The 20,476-nt window shown below is 52.2% G+C and overlaps 1 protein-coding gene across 1 annotated transcript in view; it reads left to right on the top strand.

Moving 5' to 3' along the window:
* Positions 1–20,476, top strand: part of LOC119956748 (AT-rich interactive domain-containing protein 3B-like) — a 184,461-nt gene that overhangs the window by 33,252 nt on the left and 130,733 nt on the right. Inside the window, 1 exon segment of the mRNA XM_038784098.1 lies at positions 15,428–15,535. Within this exon segment, the coding sequence (XP_038640026.1) occupies positions 15,428–15,535 (108 nt within the window).

The following is a 20,476-nucleotide window of genomic DNA, read 5'->3' as shown; positions in this document are numbered from 1 at the left end:
TGCTGATTGGGGCTGATCTCTCTGGAATGTTCCTTCCTCTGTGAGACTCTGTTTCCAGGTTTTTAGTTTCGTTTTGAACTCCGAGCTGAAGGCGGCTCTTTTGAGATTACCTCTCCCTGAAAGGGTAAATCTCTCTCAGACGCCCGTGTTTTCTCCTCCGCACAGCCAGAGGACATTCCAGTGAGTACGAGTAGAAGAAGACTAAAGCCGTTCCCAGTGGTTTGAGGGGGACAAAGAAAGTCTTAAGGAAATCCAGCCAGCTGAAGGCAGGGCCAATGTTTTAAAACCCTTTTTAAAATCTCTCATGTGGGTAACTTGGAAAGGCTGTTGGTCATTCTGATGGGGTTGGAAACAAATAAGCATTACACCGGCCTGAGGCTGTGAAGGGAATCCTACAGCTGGGAGTTCTAACTGAAGGCTCCTGCCAGAAGATCCTCGTTAGTGATCCAACTGATGGTTCCTGGGAAGAGAGCCAGCAGCTGCAACATTCGGCTTCAATATCTGAAACAAGTGCAGTCATCTTCCATTTCATATTAACCCTCTGATTATTTTTACCCCTCCCCCTTCCTTTTTGTGTGTGTGTCTGCCTTGTGTGTGTTTGGGTAAAGGGTGGGACAGTAAACGGAAGGGAGTAGTAGGTTAGCTGGCCGTTATTCTATTAGAATTATTGCATGCCTTATCTCTATTTTTGTTATAAATAAACAGTTGTTGTGTTTCACTTACAAATCTGTTGCCTGTAAGTCATTGGAGCGGTCAAGGGTCAAAGATCGCAGAAACTTGACACAAATTACTGGTTAATTCACCTGGGGTCTGTGGAGCTGGAATTGACCGTGCGTAAGCCCAGGGTGTCATAACACAAGCCTGAGATCAGGTACAGTGCCTGTTCTTGTCAGCTTGGATTTTAGTTTGTCTCTCTTGTGGGAACCATGATTTGGATTCGGTTTGAATTTGGATTGGTTTTTGGAGCAAGCAGGGAGCTGGATTAAGGGTTTGCCCTGTCCACTCTGTACACTGGCTTTGTAACTCTGAGAAGGAAATGGATCTTTTTAAACATCCAAACCGTGGTGTGGAAGTATTTGAGCGGGACATTAAATCCACACCATGAGCCGACAAGATCTGTTGGTGGCTGAGCCTCCGATTGCCTAAGACCTCAGGTTCATAATTGCTCTCCCTAAACCTCTCCACTTTTAAGATGCTACTTTGAAACCGATCTCTTTGATCAAGTTATCACAACATAGTTGCAACACAAAGGAGGCCATCCAGCCCTTTCTGATCATCCTGGATGTCTGCAAGAGCAACTCGGCTAGTCCCATTCCCTTGCTTATCCCCAAAATCCCGCCTGACCTGCACATCTTTGGACACCAAGGGGCAATTTAGCATGGCCGATCCACCTAACTTGCACAATATCAGAGGAAACCACAGGAAACCCAGACACTGGGAGAAAGTGCAAACTCCACACAGTCGCCCAAGGTCGGGATCGAAACCGGGACCCTGGCGCTGTGAGGCAACAGTGCTGACCACTGTGTTACCGCGCCGCCCTCCTTTCTTCTGTAAGGAGAACATCCCCAGCTTCCCCAATCTGTCCACGTGACTGGTTCCAGTAATGGGGGACCTTTGCTGCAGAAAAGATTTAATAATCTTTATTCGTGTCACAAGTAGGCTTACACGAACTCTGCAATGACGTTACTGTGAAAACCCCCTAGTCACTACACTCCGGCGCCTGTTCGGGTACCCAGAGGGGGAATTCAGAATGTCAAAATTACCTAACAATTAGCTGAAAATAATAGAGGGTCTTTTGGGACTTGTGGGAGGAAACTGGAGCACCCGGAGGAAACCCACGCAGACGTGGGGGGGGGGGAGAACGTGCGGACTCCACACAGACAGTGACCCAAGCCGGGAATCGAACCCGGGTCGCTGGCGCTGTGAAGCAACAGTGCTAACCACTGTGCTACCGTGCCGCCCAATCCTGACGTTTACGACAGTGAGGAGTGGTGCATGGAACTGGATACACTGCTCCCCCCCGAGACTGAGCCAGAGCGGACTTTGCTTCGCACACTTGTTGGGAAGCGGCAGTGCGAGAGTTAAAGAGCTCATTGAATTGTGTCCGACTGTTTATGTTGGCTCTGCGCGGCCTCCTGTGCTAAGCGGATATATAACGGTGATAATTAAACAGCGCAACATCTGCCATCGTGGCTCAGGCTCCTTTTACTTTTCTGCAGATTTAAATGCGAAAGCACAAACTGATATTATCCCCCACCCCTTTTCACACATTCGCCCTCCAGTTATTGGGTAGGCAAGGGATTGCCCTGGTCTGTCTTTGATCTTGTTGTTCAAAGCCGGGTGCTGATTTATATCCATCATTGCCAAAGCCCATTAAAAGCTTCTTTTTTTTTTGTCCCTGTTAAATTTTGGCCGTATGTTCGAAGCCCATGGAAACAAACAGAAAAGCAAACTCAGATGTGAGTGATTTTCCCCCCACCACCCTTCTTGTCGTGTGCGTGTCAACTTTTGTTTGTTAACATCGCTGTGAAGTTGCTTGAGACATTTTGCGATGTTAAAGATGCTATTTAATGTGCTTGCATGTGTATGCATGTGTATGTGTGAATGCGCATTGTGTGTGTGTGTATTTATGCATGTCAGTGTCTATGCGCTGTGTATGTGTGCGTGCACACGAGTCCAAAGGCGGAATTTGATTGGTAGCCCCCATGCCCTCTCTCTTTCTCCACCCCCCCCCCTCTTGCTTCTGATGCAGAAGATTCATGTCTCATAATAATAATAATCGCTTATTGTCACAAGTAGGCTTCAATGAAGTTACTGTGAAAAGCCCCTAGTCGCCACATTCCGCCGCCTGTTCGGGGAGGCCGGTTTGGGAATTGATCCGGCGCTGCTGGTCTTGCTCTGCATTGCAAGCCAGCTGTTTAGCCCACTGTGCTAAACCAGCCCCACATCTCAGGGCTCCAGCAGCCAAATCCGTTCGGATGTTCCCGGTGCGGTACGGAGGGCGTGCCGCACTGTCAGAGGTGCCAACTTTCAGATGAGGCCTTAACCTGAGGCCTGGCCAGGCCTCTCGGGTAGCTACGAAAAGAACGGGGGAGTTCTCCTCATTGGCCTGAATAATGTCAATCCCTCGCGCAACGTCAAAAAAAAACAGATCACTGGGCCACGTATTAAATTGCAGTTTTTGGGAGCTTGCTGTGCTCCAGTTGGCTGTTGTGTTTCCTACATTACAACAATGACCACACACCAAAGAATTTGCCGTACAGAAGGAGGCCATTCGGGCCAGCGAGTCTGCACTGCCCCTGGAAAGAGCGCCCGACTTGTTTTTAAATAAATTTAATAATCATTATTGTCACAAGTAGGCTTACATTCACACTGCAGTGAAGTTACTGTGAAAATCCCGTGGCCGCCACATTTAGAGCACCCAATTCATTTTTTCCAATTAAGGGGCAATTTAGCCTGGCCAATCTACCTACCCTGCACATCTTTGGGTTGTGGGGGCAAAACTCACGCAGACACGGGGAGAATGCGCAAAGTCCACACGGAGAGTGACTCAGAGCCGGGATTGAACCTGGGACCTCGGCGCAGTGAGGCAGCAGTGCTAATCACTGCGCCGTTGTGCTGTCCACAGAACACCCGACTTAAGCCCACACCCCACCCTATCCCCGTAGCCCAGCTACCCCACATCACCTTTTTGACGACAAGGGGCAATTTATCATTGTCAATCCACCTAACCTGCACATCTTTGGACTGTGGGAGGAAACCGGAGCACCCGGAGGAAACCCACGCAGACACGGGGGGGGAAAGTGCAAACTCTGCACAGACAGTGACCCAAGGCCGCAATTGAACCCAGAACGCTGGAGCTGTGAGGCAGCAGTGATAATCACTGTGCCGTTCTTCAATGCTTTGTGATGTCCTTTGGTTGTGAACAAGCTGCAGAAATACAAGGTATTTCCTCCCTGATGAGCTGCTATTTAATAACAAATCCACAGTATTTTAATTTATCCGCAACCAGATCATCAGGAGAATAGTGTTGGAGAATTTGAACTGGAGAAATCCCAACCACCACTGTTGTTAATATGTATATATATATATATATATATATATTTTTTTTTTTTGTTTTAAAAATAAAACATCTCCCGGTGTCTCTGTTCCTGAGAATTTCAGGCATGCATCACGCATTGTCCTTATCTTGTTGGTGTCTTCCAAATTCCAGCCAGCAGTCCTGGACTTGCTGCCCTCCCCGAGTCTGACGCATGGTATTGTTGGTGTGCTTCTGGGGCTGCAGTCACCCTGATTGGTAATCTTCAACGGGCGAGTGAAGGAATTTGCAGTTAAATGGGGCCAGTCCGCAATCTTGATGTCTCCACTGTCGGGAGTCGATGTGCGGGACAATGCAAAACAAGGACCTCATGCAGGTCCTCTGGGTTGTAGTCTGCGTGCTGCCCCTGTCCCAGGCTCAGTTGTTAAAGCGGCGTTGGGTTTTTCTCATCCCCCCCCCCCCCCCCCCCCCCCCCCCCCCCGGGTGGGGGTGCTGATCCAATACGGAGGATATTGTTGCCACTGCCAGATTTGACACCGCACATTTCCTGATACAGAATTCACCAGCCAGGCAGGTTGTTGGCCGTATGGGGTGAAAGGGTTATTTCAGGTTGCTGCAGTCCATCTATGAATGGGGGAGAGCAGCACATACACACCCGACACACACACACCCCCACACACACATGCATACACACACCCTGACACACGCGCACGCATCCCGACACACACGTGCGCATCCCCCGACACACACGCACACACACCCCTGCGCACACGCACACACCCCCACACACACAAGCATACACACCGACACGCGCACGCATCCCGACACACACGCACACACACCCCCACACACACGCATACACACCCCGACACACCCTGACAAACGTGCACGCATCCCCCGACACACGCACACACACCCCCCCCGCACACACCCCCCCCCACACACACATGCATACACACACCCTGACACATGCGCACGCATCCCGACACACACGTGCGCATCCCCCGACACACACAAGCATACACACGCGCACGCATCCCGACACACGCGCACACACACCCCCCCCACACACACACGCATACACACCCCGACACACACCCTGACAAACGTGCACGCATCCCGACACACACGTGCGCATCCCCCGACACACACGCACACACACCCCCCACACACGCATACGCACCCCGACGCACACCCTGACACACGCGCACGCATCCCGACACACACGCGCGCATCCCCCGACACACGCGCGCACGCCCCGACACACGCGCACACATCCCAGCATACACACCCCCACACATTCGCGCGCACGCACACGCACCCACACACACGTGCACGCATACACACTCCCACACATTTGCACGCGCACACACACACGCGCACATACACACCTACGCGCACACACACACACATCTCCGATACACACACGCACACACCCCCACACTTTCCTGGCCTCGGCTGCTCACAGAGGAGGCAGGGGGAGGTGGGACTGCTCCGCTAAGACGGGGCGGCGGTGTCTGTCACCAGTAGCCGCCGTGTTGTTGACCCCCCCCCGGCCTACACACACGCACACACACACACACATCAGTTCTGCTGGTCGATTCATGCCCGGTGCTGTTGGGTTTGCCGTTCAGAGGTGTGTGACCGAAACGCTGGCCTGGAATGTCAATCCATGCTGCCTGATTCACTGCCTGACCTTTAGGGGTCATCGCCTGTTTCGCATCACTGAGCTTTGGCCTCTTGGCTTTCGCTGCTCTTTTATTTTTTAACCGTCTCTGACCCGTCTGGCAGCAAGGAGCTGTGGAAAAATGAAACACACGGCCAAGGGGGAGTTCTACACCCGCCCCCGACCTGGTCCGTAGAATCCCTGCAGTGCAACAGGGGGCTGTTGGGCCCAACGTGTCTGCACCAGCCTATCTATCGGCCCATCGAGTCGGCACCCTATCTAGGCTTACACTGCTGTCCTATCCCTGTAAATCCACCCAATATTTGGACATGAAGTGACCGTTTATTGTGGCCATTCCACCCAACCTGCACATTGTTGGACTGTCTGAGGAAACCGGAGCACCCAGAGGAAAGCCATGGGGAGGGAGTGCAGACTCGACACAGATGGTCACCCAAGGCCGGGATTGAACCCGTGTTCCTGCCGCTGTGAGGCAGCAGCGCTGACCACTCTGTCACCGGGCCGCCCATCACTGGCTGATGCTCTGATGAGTGTGAGCCGTTGCCGCCATATTTACCTACAACACCACAAAATATTCCCTGGCATTTTTATCTCTCTGTCGCGGACTTCTTTAAACCGTGACTTCACAGAGCCTGCATTCACTACGTTGCCAGACTCGACGGGTGAGCTTGAGAGCATCTCTGGAAGAGATTCCGGGGGGCACCGAAGCCAGCTCTTCGTCTGCCCCCTTCCCGTCGCTCGCTGTTACCCTCTCTCTCTCTTGGTTTCTCAGTCGCGCTCTCACGCTCGCTCGATCATCGTCTTCCAACCCGGACTGTGGCCGGCTCTCTCGGGCTCACTCTCGCACATCGGGATCATCTGATGATGAGAACATTTAAAAGTCTTCTCCCTCCTCCCATACCATGGGTGTGAAGCTGAATCACTTTAGTGGTACCCAATTCATTTTTTCCAATTAAGGGGCAATTTAGCATGGCCAATCCACCTACCCTGCACATCTTGGGTTGTGGGGGCGAAACCCACGTGCACACTGGGGAGAATGTGCAAACTCCACACGGCCCTCGGCGCCATAAGGCAGCCGTGCTACCCACTGTGCCACATTGTTGCCACTAATTAATTTTAACAAGGAAAAACATTCATTAAACTTTAAAAAGATTGGATTATGATACACCAAGCTTTTACTCTCCCTTAGTTTAACAATTGCACAGATTTAGGATTAACGCTGATTACAAAATACATCTTAATCTTCAATGGTCTCATTAACATCAACTTTTTTACACCAAGATTTTACCCCAACCCCTTTAGGGTTTCTTTGACTTGACTGCTGTGCAAACTGCTCACAATTGCTTTAAGTCTCGATTCCCAGACTGTATTAAAATGACATCAAACCTTTCAACTACCTCTGAGGTCTGCTGTCCCACTTTAAATCTAGCTACTGCAATTCTCTCTAACTCCTAACTCTTGGTTTGTTCTTCCTTGCATTCTTCTGAACAATACATTGATCTCTTAACTTTGGGTGTCTTAAATGTTCCTACTGTCCCAGTTAGGACTTAAGAGTTCCATTAACACTCTTTCCCCTTGGTGTCTGTGACCATTAGCACCTGGTTTCCCTGGGTTTCTGTGGCTATGACTCATCTTTCATTCTCACTCCACAGTATAAATATTTCCCACTTTCTCTGTCTGTTAGGTTTGACAAAGAGTCATCGGACTTGAAACGTGAGCTCTTTTCTCTCCCTACAGATGCTGCCAGACCTGCTGAGATTTTCCAGCATTTTCCCTTTCGCTACAGTCCCAGTTCCCTGGTTATCTGAACAGTGACTTGTTCCTTCAGAAGCTTGCCTCTTTGCAACCCCTTTGTCCTGTCCAGTTTCTCCCGGCAGAGTTAGATGTTAACTCCAACTTCCCACACACTTAAGCTTAAACTTAAAAACGTCTCTAACTTACAAGGCCCCAGTTGCTAAGTGCCACCCACATGCTTATGTCTTTTATTTATTTTTCATGCAATAGCCTCTCTAAGCACAATGGAAACACAGTTGGAACTTAACCAACTCCCACATATACAACACCGTTGTCCAGCATGTACCTAACTGTTGTTTTTACTGTTCCAAGCACAGAAACATTTAATTAAACACACTTAAAACTATACTTTATTTCTAATGTTTACCAATATGAATCTGATTCCCTTAATTTCTAATGTTTACCAATATGAATCTGATTCCCTTAAAACTACCTTTGTTTTCCTGACACTGCAGAAAGAGTTGTGAGGCAGAACTGGAGCATGGAGCAGACATTTTGAAGCACTCGCAGTAAAAAAAACCTTTGCGCACATGAAGACTGGCATCATCTTTGTTGGACCCTGACGGGTTTGGTGGAGGAGATAAAGCAGGAGCTGCAGAAAGGGGACGCACTCCCACTCTCCCCTGTAGGGAGGGGGTGCGGATGAGCAAGATGAATCTCCTGCCCAGGTTCCTCTTCCTGTTCAGATCCATACCAATCGACATAAAAGCAAATGGCTGCGGATGCTGGAATCTGAAACCAAAAGAGAAAATGCTGGAAAATCTCAGCTGGTCGAGCAGCATCTGGAGGGGGAGAAAATAGCTAACGTTTCGGGTCCGGGTGACTCTTTGCCAAAGCTAACTCCCCCAACTCCTCCCCCCCTTTCATTCCTGTATAACAACAGTTCTGTGAAGCAAGCTGTTCAATGTTCACATGCGCTGATGGGCTTCTCGCTTTTAACATTTCTAACCTTCGAATTTAATCCATACAGTCAGGTGGTGCGCTGTGGGTAGCGTGCTGTCAATCAGGTGGAGCACTGTGGGTAGGTAGCTATGTGCCCTGCGCCAGAAGGCATAAGCCCCCACCTCGGAGATTTGAGCCTGTGACCCAGGCTGACCGCTCCAGTGCAGCGATGAGAGATTGCTGCACTGTCAGAGGTGCAGTTTTCCAGATGAGACGGTCAGCTCTTGAATGGATATAAAGGGCTGGGTTTAGCTCAGTGGGCTAGACAGCTGGTTTGTGATGCAGAACAAGGCCAGCAGCGCGGGTTCAACTCCCGTACCAGCTGAGAATTCCGAATTCTCCCTCGGTGTACCCGAACAGGCGCCGGAATGTGGCGACTAGGGGCTTTTCACTGTAACTTCATTGCAGTGTCGATGTAAGCCTACTTGTGACGATAAAGATCATTATTATTAAAAGGTCCCCGGCAGCATTTTGATGAAAAGTGGGGTATGGGGGAGGGGAAGGGTGGGGTCGTCCTCGCAGGTAACCTGACCAATATTTATCCCGCCCCCCCCCCCCCCCCATCAACATCACTGATATGAGTGGTTTATCACATTGCTCTGTGTGTGGGGTGTGCGCGCGCGTGTGCACATTTGCTGCTGCACCTTTACATTATAATAGTGACCACACTTCAAAGTACCTCTTTCTGTAAAGCACTTTGGGACAATCCTGCGGTTGTCACAGGCACTATATAAATGCAAGTCACTCCTTTCCTACCCCCTTCCCATGTTTCCGAAGTCTAGATGTATCCCAAGCGTGGAAGGACAGCGTATCGCTTTTAAATGGCGGATTCTGTTTTTGTTGTTTCCATTCTGGCCTTTCCTGAATTTTATTTTTTGGGTAAAAGCGTTGAATAAATATCCCAGCTGTTCCTCAATTCCTCCCAGAGAAGAAATCCTTCGAGATAACAAACCGGAGCTTGAGTGACAATTAAATCTTGCTCAAAAATTGTAAACCATGTTGTGGTCTGGAAAATAATTAAATTTTGTCCCGTCTTAATTCAAAGTTATTTCATCTTTAATGAATTAAATCTAAGGAACATTGTACTAATTTTCAGTCAGCAGCAAAATTGCAGTAATTAAATCAGTGATGGCTTTCCTTGACCACAAAGGCACCGTTTCATTTAACAGGCCGGCCTCCATTTCCTTTGCCTTTCATTTATTTTCTTTTGTGGGGCTAACTAATCCTGTACAATTTTGGTAGGTGCTTTAGATGTGTCGCCTGTCAGTGTACGTCACTGCTCGTGTCAACCCCAATCCTGCTGTGTGATATAATGGATGTGGTGTTGCCGATTCCTCTGTGTCGACCCGGCACTTCTGTTCCCACCTTCCCCCCCCCTTCCCTCCAGAGTTTCCGGAGCAGAAATGTGCTCTTGACAAGCGTTAGTACCACACGTGGTGCTAGTATTTCACTGCACGCCTGGCTGTCAAACAGCTGTGGATGTGCATCGCGTGTTCCTGCTGAAACTCTCCCTTGAATTCATACATGGATTCTCGTGCTCAAATCCTGCGGTGACCTATCAGCCCACCTTCCCCCCCCCAACCCATCTCTGTAACCTCAAAAAAAAAACATTTCCAAACCTCCCGGTCAAACCCGACTCCCATCGACTGTCCTAGCTGCTCCCGCCCTCCTCGCCACCCGCCATGAACTTGCTTCGCTGCCCCTGCCTCCGAGCTCACGGCGTGGCACGGTGGTTAGCACTGCTGCCTCACAGCGCCAGGGACCCGGGTTCAATTCCGACCTTGGGTGACTGCCTGTTTTGGAATCTGTACGTTCGCCCCGTGTCGGCGTGGGTTTCCTCCGGGTGCTCCCGTTTCCTCCCAAAGTCCAAAAGATGTGCAGGTTAGGATTGGCCACGGTAAAATTGGCCCTTAATGTCCAAAAAGGATAGGTAGGGTTTGTAGGGATGGGACGGGGCAAGTGGGCCCGGGTGGGGAGCTCCTCCAGAGGGTCGGTGCATAAACGCTGGATCGAATGGCCTCCGTCTGCACCGTAGGGATTCTATGATTCCAACACGTCCGCTTCACACGTCACCCTCTTGCTTGACTTACATGCAGTTCCATGTTTAAAATTCTCATCCTCTCATTGAAATCGCTCTCTGTGGCCTCATATCCTCCCTATCACCGTAACCTCCTCCAGCCCAACGATTCTCTGATCTCTACACTTCTCCTACCCTCGGCCCCTTTTTCACTCCTCCCAATATTCCTCCGCCTCTTCCTCACCCCTCCCAATATTCGTCCGCCTCTTTCTCACCCCTCCCAATATTCCTCCGCCTCTTTCTCACCCCTCCCAATATTCCTCCGCCTCTTCCTCACCCCTCCCAATATTCCTCCGCCTCTTTCTCACCCCTCCCAATGTTCCTCCGCCTCTTTCTCACCCCTCCCAATATTCCTCCGCCTCTTTCTCACCCCTCCCAATATTCCTCCGCCTCTTTCTCACCCCTCCCAATATTTCTCCGCCTCTTTCTCACCCCTCCCAATATTCCTCCGCCTCTTTCTCACCCCTCCCAATATTCCTCCGCCTCTTTCTCACATCTCCCAATATTCCTCCGCCTCTTTCTCACCCCTCCCAATATTCCTCCGCCCCTTTCTCACCCCTCCCAATATTCCTCCGCCTCTTTCTCACCCCTCCCAATATTCCTCCGCCTCTTTCTCACCCTCCCAATATTCCTCCGCCTCTTTCTCACCCTCCCAATATTCCTCCGCCTCTTTCTCACCCCTCCCAATATTCCTCCGCCTCTTTCTCACCCCTCCCAATATTCCTCCGCCTCTTTCTCACCCCTCCCAATATTCCTCCGCCTCTTTCTCACCCCTCCCAATATTTCTCCGCCTCTTTCTCACCCCTCCCAATATTCCTCCGCCTCTTTCTCACCCCCCCCCGCCCATATTCCTCGCCCCAACATTGGTGGCCGTGCCTTCACTCCGCTCGGCATTTCATCAGGAAGCTCCCTTAATGATTTCCCCGCTGCTTTTCTCATCCCCTCTCCTCCTGTAAGATGTTCATTTCATCCAACTTTTTTGAACAAGCTTCTGGTCACCTGTTCTAATACCTTGCCGTATGGCTCAGTGTCAAATATTGTCTGAACGCCCCTATTCGAACCACCTTGGGGCGCCTTTGCTATGACTCAAAGGCACTATGTAAATGCAACTTGTTGCCGCCTCGCGTGTAGAGTTGGGCCCAGATCACAGCGCCGGGCACTCCAGCAGAGTCTACCTCGGGTGGCTGTGGAATATGAAGGTTTGAGGCTATTCCTAAATTCAAACCAGGTTTCTGGAGTCATCGTGTGCAAGGATGGCTTCTGGGTTACTGGGGAACGTTGTACATTTGACTCAGCTTCACACGAAGCTGATTGATTCTGTGTTGTCTCTTTGTTAACATTGATGACTTTAAGGGATATCTGGGCAGACAGATGAGGGGAAAAAGGAACTGAAAGCTTTGCTGATCGGGTTAGATGATGGCAAATGGGAGAACTCTCGTCTGGAAAATTGAAGTCAGCATGGTCCAGTTAGGCCGAAGGGCCTAGCTCAGCTCTAGGGATGTATTGTCCCCCTCCCCGCCCACTTTGGGCAACACGCACCCACCAATTCCGGCTGCCCTGCAGCCATTCAGCACTCCTGAGGGCGTCAATTAGCTGGGGTTGTGACTTGCGGCCCTCGCCCAGCGGGACCTTGAGCCTGGGGAGAGCACCTTGGTTGCAAGGGCACCAGATCCGAGTGGTGGCCACTGCTGGGACTACAGCCAGTCCCTGTGGCAGAGGAGCTAATGGGGGCCAGACGTCAGATAAGGCTAGGGTCTCAGCGCACGGCCTGGCTGGCAGGCACCAGTGAGGAGGGAAGGTGGTGGGCTGGGCCAGGCAGCGCCGGCCCTAGGGTTGCTGGCGCCCCGGGCAAGCTGAACTTCGGCGCCCTTCGGGGTGGGGGGGGGGGGGGGGGGGGGGCGGGGCCGAGGGGGGGGGCGAGGGGGGGCGGGGCCGGCGCGGGCGGGGGGGGCGGGGCCGAGGCGGCCGGGGGGGGGGGGGCGAGCCCAAGGGCGGGCGGACGGAAGGGGGGGGGCGGACGGAAGGGGGGGGCGGGGGGGCCGCCCTGGGGGAGGGCGGCCACCGCGTATGCGCTGGTTGGCACCGGCCCAACTGCGCATGCGCGGGACCCGAGTCTCTGGCGCCCCCTAACACATGGCGCCCCGGGCGACAGCCCGAGTTGCCGGTGCCTTGGGCCGGCCCTGGGGCCAGGAAGAGGGGGGGGGGGATGGAGGGGGGAGAACAGAGCATGGAAGAGTTAAAGGGGAAGTATAACCTTATGGTTATACTTTATGCTGCCGATGAAAATAGGGGACCCATAAAACAAGTCCCTGTCTCCCCCCTCTTGCCCGGCACCCAACATGCACAGTACAAGCTGTTGGGCTACTCCCTCGGCGTGAGACTCTCCGTGCCTCAGATAAAATAGTGGCCGGGCTGGGGGAAGAGGCACTTAAATGGCCATTAATTGGCCAATTGGGAGCCTCAATAGGCGCAAGATGGGCGGGCTTCTCGATGGCCCCAGCCCAATGCCCAGTGTCCCTCGTAGAATGGGAGACAGGTCGGGGAGGTAGGCAGCGGGAACGTCACGTACTGCATTTTACGAGACCCCATCTTCTTACCTACTGACAAGGGGGTGTAAAGCTCCCCCTCTCTGACAACCTATGTAATATGTTCGTATTAAAGATACCACCTCGCGCAAAGACCTTGCATCGAGGGTTCTCGGGAACGGGTTTGGCTTCCTATATTTTTTTTGCGCTCCACCTATATCGCCCTGGAGAGATTATTGGAGAGAGAGAGAGAGAATTTCTTTACTTGTTCTACTGGCTCCTCAGCCGAACTTCAGGTGGAGCGACCTTCCCTCTGTGTGACAGGTTTGATTGTGACACACCAAAAAAGTGATTCAACTTCATCCGCACCGCTTTAGTTGTGGGGCCTCTCCCAGTGGCTGTTCACTTGGGGTGGGGAAGCTGGGTGGGGGTTGGTGGGGGGGGGGGGCGGAAATAAACAGTTGTTTGAAGCAGTTCACCCAAAATGGGACGTCAAGGCCGGAGACGAAATGCAATTACTAACGGCCAACATGAAACAGATGTGTGAGACATGCGACAGGCATTCATGACGGAGGTTGGGTGAAGTCCTGCTTTTAATGCACCTCCCTTGGATTAATAGATTTACATTCAAGGGGAGCCAGGCAGCAATTGGAATCTTAAAGGTCCCGAGTTGGGGGGACCAATGATCGAAGTGAGGACCTAAACTTTGGGCTTTCTTCACAGAATCATAGAATTTACAGTGCAGAAATGAAAATGAAAATCGCTTTATTGTCACGAGCAGGCTTCAATTAAGTTACTGTGAAAAGCCCCTAGTCGCCACATTCCGGCGCCTGTCCGGGGAGGCTGGTACGGGAATCGAACCGTGCTGCTGGCCTGCTTGGTCTGCTTTAAAAGCCAGCGATTTAGCCCAGTGAGCTAAACCAGCCCACCATTCGGCCCATCGAGTCCGCACCGGCCCTTACAAAGGGCGCCCTCCTGAAGCCCACGTATCCACCCTATCCCTGAAACCCAGCAACCCCCACCCAACATTTTTTGGACACTTAAGGGGCAATTTAGCGCGGCCAATCCACCTAACCCGCACATCTTTGGACTGTGGGAGGAAACCGGAGCGCCCGGAGGAAACCCACGCACACACGGGGAGGACGTGCAGACTCCGCACAGACAGTGACCCAAGCCGGGAATCGAACATTAGACCCTGGAGGTGTGTGTGTGTCTCGAGGGGGGAGTTCACAGTTATCAAACCTAACCATTGGGTCAGATTTATGTTTAAAAAAGGATAGAGATGAAAGCGGATGAAATCTAATAACTGAAGGGGAAGCAAATGGAGACACTGGCTGAATTTTAATGCCCAAAAAAATAGGAGAACGATCCGATGTTCCAATTCTCCAACCCCTCACGAGAGTGGGCAGCCTTTCCTGAAGGTGGTTTGGCAACTTACATATTTTTAATGAGGCCGTCAGCCTCTGATTTAAGCTAAAAGCAGGTGATTGGTCAGGTTTCCCAGCCTTGGGTGGGAAGAGTGGGGATGGCTGGGGGGGGGGGGGGAGGAGAGAAAACCCAGCAGCTGAGGTGAGACGGGAACATCCTCGGGGAGGAGGTCGGTGCCTTTGCAGCACTGCTCGTGGGCCAGGAGGAGCAGGGATTTTACTCTTCGCCTTCGGCCTCCAAACCTCTCACACATCCAGATCTTTCCTCACACTAAACCCCTCCCCCATCAGATGGGTGAGTGACCAATTTCCCCAGTTGCAGGCCTGTAGTTGTTTAACGGCCTACGAACACGCCTGAAGCCTGACCTCGCGGTCAGAAAAAGGTGTGCAGTTTGGAAGTACCGTGCCCACCCTGTGCAGGCCTGGATAGTTTATGAACATCCTGAGAGGCCACGTAAGATTTGTCAAATAGAAGGCTGACCGATTTTGAGGCTTTTGATGAATTTTCATGCTCGCAGACGAGCGAGGCAAGAAAGAACTTGCATTCGCACAGCGCGACGTTCGTTACCTCCGAATATTGCAATGTGCTGATCAGCCAATTAATAGCCTTTGAAGTGTGATTGCTGTGGGGATATTGTGAACTCGAACCTTGAGACAAGTTGCCATTTTTCTAAGACCATGAGACATAGGGGCAGAATTTGGCCACTCGGCCCATCGAGTCTGCTCCGCCATTCAATCCTGGCTGATATTTTTCTCTCCCTTTGTCTCTTGTTTTCAATTTAAAGGATTGGTAACCCAACAGAGGCCAAGTATAGCTCATGATTGTATCAATTTGTGCAGCCAAGTGTAATGTTTTTGTGCATTCTATTGGACGAATGTCGAGTCTGAGGTGTTGCTTCCATATTTTCTGATTGGACGAACAAAATTTTTTCTCCCCAGATACAGCCTTCTGATTGGATGGCAAATGACCAATCAGAGTCGGGGGAAAAAAATTCTGTCCGGACAGCAGGCGCGACAGTTGCCCACATACCCGGCACTATTAAACAGGTAAGCCCCTCTTTCATTCAAAGTCCAGGAACTATCGTTGGAAAGCTTGCCGTCGGGAAGGGGAGCGCGGCGATCCAGGGGGCTGGACGGAAGATCCAGGGACACGGTTTGCATGCCACCACGGGAAGGAAATCTACCATCGTTAGCCGGCCTGGCCTACATGTGACTCCAAGCCCACAGCGACATGATTGGCTCTTAAGTGCCCTCTGAAATGGCCCGGCAAGCCACTCGATGGCCAGGAGGAGGGCACCTTGCCCAGGGCAATTGGGGACGAGCAAGAAATGCAGGTACCATGCCATCCATGCCCGCACCCATGAATGAAATAACTGCAATAAATAAATAAATACCCCCCCCCCCGCCAAGGCTCCAACTCGGTATCGGGGTCTGGCACAATATCCCCAACGAGCGCAGAGGGCCAATTTACCCCGGTGGGCTAGTGCGAAACCATGGGACATCAGATTGGGCCTTCAGGGAGTAACGTCAGGGCGCAGTGCTTCACGCCAAATGCGAGCTAAAACCTGGCCCCAAAACGCTGTGAGCGCGGGGAGGGTAAGTCCGGGTCTTGGGTGAGGCCGACACAAAGACATGGAGCAGGGGCGAGTGAGGCACAGATTCAGCTGGGATCTAACCTCGAGGCAGAACAGGCCTTGGAGGGGCTGAATGGTGACACTGCTGTTCCTATCTCGCCATGGCAGAGCACTCAATGCCAGCACTTGTTTATTTTGCCTGTTCCTGTGTTATTTGACTGGAACCCGGACATTGTTAATTCTCAGCCAATTTAGTGCTGAGGTAGTGAGGGAGAGGGGTGGGGGGGGGGGGCGGCTTCCAGATGAATATCCCATCGCAATATCCGCTATATTCCCCAGCACGTGAGCATAGTTGCAGACTGGGATCCAATGCACTGTTTAGCACTGAACAGGACAATGGCAAAAAGACACATGAGGAAATGAGCGTGCAGAGTGGAAGGCCCACGCTCTGTACAGTGTAGACGGCACCCACAGGAAGGGCTGACATACGCCGAGAATTCCTCATTTTGTTCCCGAGTGCGAGACTTAACTCTTCATTTGCTGATCTATCCCTTTTTTTGCTTAAAAGCAACCTGCCGGGTTACAAATTATACTTCCGAAACCCACGCACGTGCTTTTTTTTTAATGTCTCCTCCCGAGTGGACCTTTTTTTAGACGCTCTCCTGACCGGCCTCCCTTCTTCCAACAACAAACCCCCCCCCCCCCCCCCACACCTCACCAAAAAAAAAAGATGTGAGCTCATTCAAAGGCTTACGGCCTGTATCCGAGCTTTCACCAAATCCTGTTCACCCCTCGCCCCAGTCAGTTTTTGCTGAGCTACGAGGTGAGCACCTCAGATTTAACATTCTCTGTTTTGTTTTGAAACCTCCCCTCCATGGCCTTGCCCCCTTCCCAATCCCTGTAATCTACACCCAACCCTCCAACCCATCCCCTGCCCTGAGATCTCTGTCCCCTCTCAATCCCGGCCTCTTGCCTTTCCTGCGTTTTGATTGCTCCACCGTTGGGTGGCAAGTCTTCAAGCATCTGCACCTTCCCCCCCCCAAACCCCTCTGCCTGAGCCGCTCGGCCGCACAGTGGTTAGCACTGCTGCCTCACGAGCTCCAGGGCCCCAGGTTCAATTGCGTCCTTGGATCACTGCCTGTGTGGAGTCTGCACGTTCTCCCCCTGTCTGCGTGTGTTTCCTCCGGGTGCTCCAGTTTCCCTCCCACAGTCCAAAGATGTGCAGGTTAGGTGGATTGGCTATGCTAAATTACCCTTATAGTGTCCAAAACAGTTAGGTCAGGTTGCTGGGTTACGGGGATAGGGTGGAAGCCTGGGCTTATGTAGGGTGCTCTTTCCAAGGGCCAGTGCAGACTCGATGGGCTGAATGGCCACCTTTTGTCCTGTAAATTCTATGATTTTCTCTCTCTTTAAGGTTTCCCTTGAAAATTCTTCAGCCGAGCTCTGGATCAGCTGTCCTAACATCTCCCGATGTGGTTCAGTGCTAATGTTTGATCACACGGTTGTCAAAAACCATGGGGCTTTGATAAGGGCACAATATATGAGCAAGTTGTTTTCATGATGTTTGTTTAAAACTATGGGCGGGATTCTCCCATTCGGCGGCAGAGTGTCCACGCCGTCGGAAAGGCTGTCACGTTTCACGGCGGCATGAACGGGCCGCTGGGAATACCGATTCTGGCCCCTACAGGGGGCCAGCGCGGCGCTGGAGCGGTTCACGACGCTCCAGCCTCCCATCCCGGCGTGAACTGAGCGAAGCGCCAACCCGCGCATGCGCGGTGGCCTACCTCAACGTGCCAGCCGCGACGCAACATGGCGCGGGGGTTCAGGGGCTGGTGCGTAAGAAAATAGGCCCGGGGAGAGCAAGAGGCAGGCCCGCTGATTGGACCCCGATAGCGGGCCAGGCCCCATCGGAGGCCCCCCCCCCTCACAGGCCGCCCTCTGACCCTGCGCGCAGAGTTCCCGACGGCGCCGGCAGGACTCTGCCTTTTTAGAGCGGCCACTCGGCCCATCCGGGCCGGAGAATCGGCAGCCCGGCCGCCTAGAGCGGCCTGCGACCAGCGCCGTGCCAAACGTGCCGCCGCGAATGGCGCCGATTCTCGGCAGGTGGAGATGCGGAGGAATTGAATCTATCAGGGGTGTTTGGAACTCTCTCTTCCCTCCCCAGCAAGCCATTGACTTCATTCATGATTGAGTTGGACAGACATCCGGTGGACAATGGAGTGGACGGTCATGGGGGTGGGCGCAATCAGATCGGCCGTGATCTTCTCCAACGGCAGGGCAGGCTCGAGGGGCTGAATAGCCTACTCCCGTCCCTAGTTCTTGTGGAAAAAAAAAACAAAGAACCTGGGTTTGGTGGAAATGAGAGGAAAGGCCTTCACCCAGAGAGTGGTGAGAATTTCGAGCTGGCTGCCACGAGAGCTGGTGAGGCAAGGAGCATGGATACGTTTAGAGGAAAGTTAGATAAACGCACGAGAGAGGGAAAGGAATAGCAAGATATGTCAATGGGGTCGGCTGGCGAGGGGTGGGAAATGGATCATGTGGAGCATTAACACCGACACAGATCACTCGGCCAACTGACCAGTTCTGTGTTGTAAATACCTTGTAAACATGCGCCTCGGCTTGAGACCCTGTGGTATGCTCCGAAAAGACCCCACGCACACCTCTAATCTGCAAGAAAGGATCCTTACCTCTGCTACATGTTATATCCCCGTGTGTACATTTGAATGACGGGCAGTATGCTAAGGGAAGTTCTGGGTTCCCTGGAGACCGGGACACTCAGCCAGCACGTACTTCCTGCCTCATAGAATGCTCAACAGTGCCCTAGGGAAGCTGTCTTTAACCCTTTGCCAGGAAGAGAGACCGAGAATTCAAGATAAAGGTGCACCAAATCAAGGACTTCCCCCACAGCCGTTACGAGAAAGGAAAATGAATGGATTTTTAGTGGGGATAAACTGGCTGATGTGATCTGGGCTGCATTGCCTGAAAGCAGGTTCAACATTAAATATAAAAAAAACATCGGACGGACACGCGAAAAGGGGGGGAGAAAAAAATGGGGGCGATTATCCAATATGGAGGCCAAGTGTTCGCGCTGTCGTGAACGCCGCCCCGCTTCAAGACGGCGCAAACCAGGCCCGGTTAGGGTCTAACGCGCGGTTATGGCGATTCTCCGGCCCGGCACGGGGCTCGGAGAAACGCCCCTAATAAGAGGGCTGGAGGATAAGGAGGGGCGTGGGACCAATTGGGGAGCTCTTTCAAAGCCGGCACATGTCCAACGGGCTGAATGGCCTCCTGGGGCGGCACGGTAGCGTAGTGGGTAGCACTGTTGCTTCACGGCACCAGGGTCCCAGGTTCGATTCCCCGCTGAGTCACTATCTGTGCGGAGTCTGCGCCTTCTTCCCGTGTCTGCGTGGGGTTCCTCCGGGTGCTCCGGTTTCCTCCTTGCAAGTCATGAAAGACGTGCTGTTGGTTAATTGGACATTCTGAATTCTCCCTCCGTGCACCCCAACAGGCGCCGGAATGTGGCAACTAGGGGATTGTCACAGTGGCCATTGTCTTGTTAATGTAAGCCTACTTGTGACAATAATAACGATTATTATGTATCATTCTTTGTGCCAAAACATGTGCAGGTCGTGAGTCAGTCTTCGGTGCAAATTTTAAAATCTGTACCCATTTGCAGGTTGACTTCTGAGAGCGGGGTCCGAGTACCGTACTGCCCTGAACTTATTTTTACATGACATTAAATTTAGGAGCAGGATCCGTGTGGAGTTTGCACATTCGCCCCGTGTTTGTGTGGATCTCACACCCCACAACCCAAAGATGTGCAGAGTAGGTGGATTGGCCACGCTAAACTGCCCCTTAATAGGGAAAAAAATGAATTGGACACTTTAAAAATTAAAAAAAAAGAGATTAAGGCGCTGGAGTAGGCCATTCGGCCCATCAAACCCGTTCCATCTATCAATAGGATCATAGCTGATCTGATTGTGGCATTAATTCAATTTTCCAGTAAGCTCCACATAAACCTTGACTCTCTGGTCAATCAATAATCTGTCTTAGTCCACCGGGGGGTGTGGGGGTGGAGAAAGAGTCATAAACGCTAAGGAGCCCGTCTGGTGGCGCTTGAGAGCGGGATGGTCGCATCGGGAAGAGCTCCCGCCGGTGGCCACGATTTGCGGCGTTTTCGGGGGTGACCCCGACTTTTCGATCGCCCCCCCCCCCCAAACCCCAACTATTGACGGCCTTTGGGACCGTCACAGGCAGCAAACCGGTGAAGAACCTCGTGCGGGTGTCGGGAGGCGGATGCTGAGGCGGTGGGCCCAGCGCGCGCTCGAAGGGCAGAGCAGCGGGGACGGAGCCAAGCCGGGGGCCGAGGTGGCAGGCCCGAAGCCAGGGCGGGATGTAGAAGAGATGTCGGATG

The sequence above is a fragment of the Scyliorhinus canicula genome, chromosome 24, assembly GCF_902713615.1.
Source record: "Scyliorhinus canicula chromosome 24, sScyCan1.1, whole genome shotgun sequence".
In the NCBI taxonomy this organism is placed as follows: domain Eukaryota; kingdom Metazoa; phylum Chordata; class Chondrichthyes; order Carcharhiniformes; family Scyliorhinidae; genus Scyliorhinus; species Scyliorhinus canicula.
The sequence above is the reverse complement of the archived record's forward strand: the minus strand, read 5'-3'. Positions and strand labels throughout refer to the sequence as shown.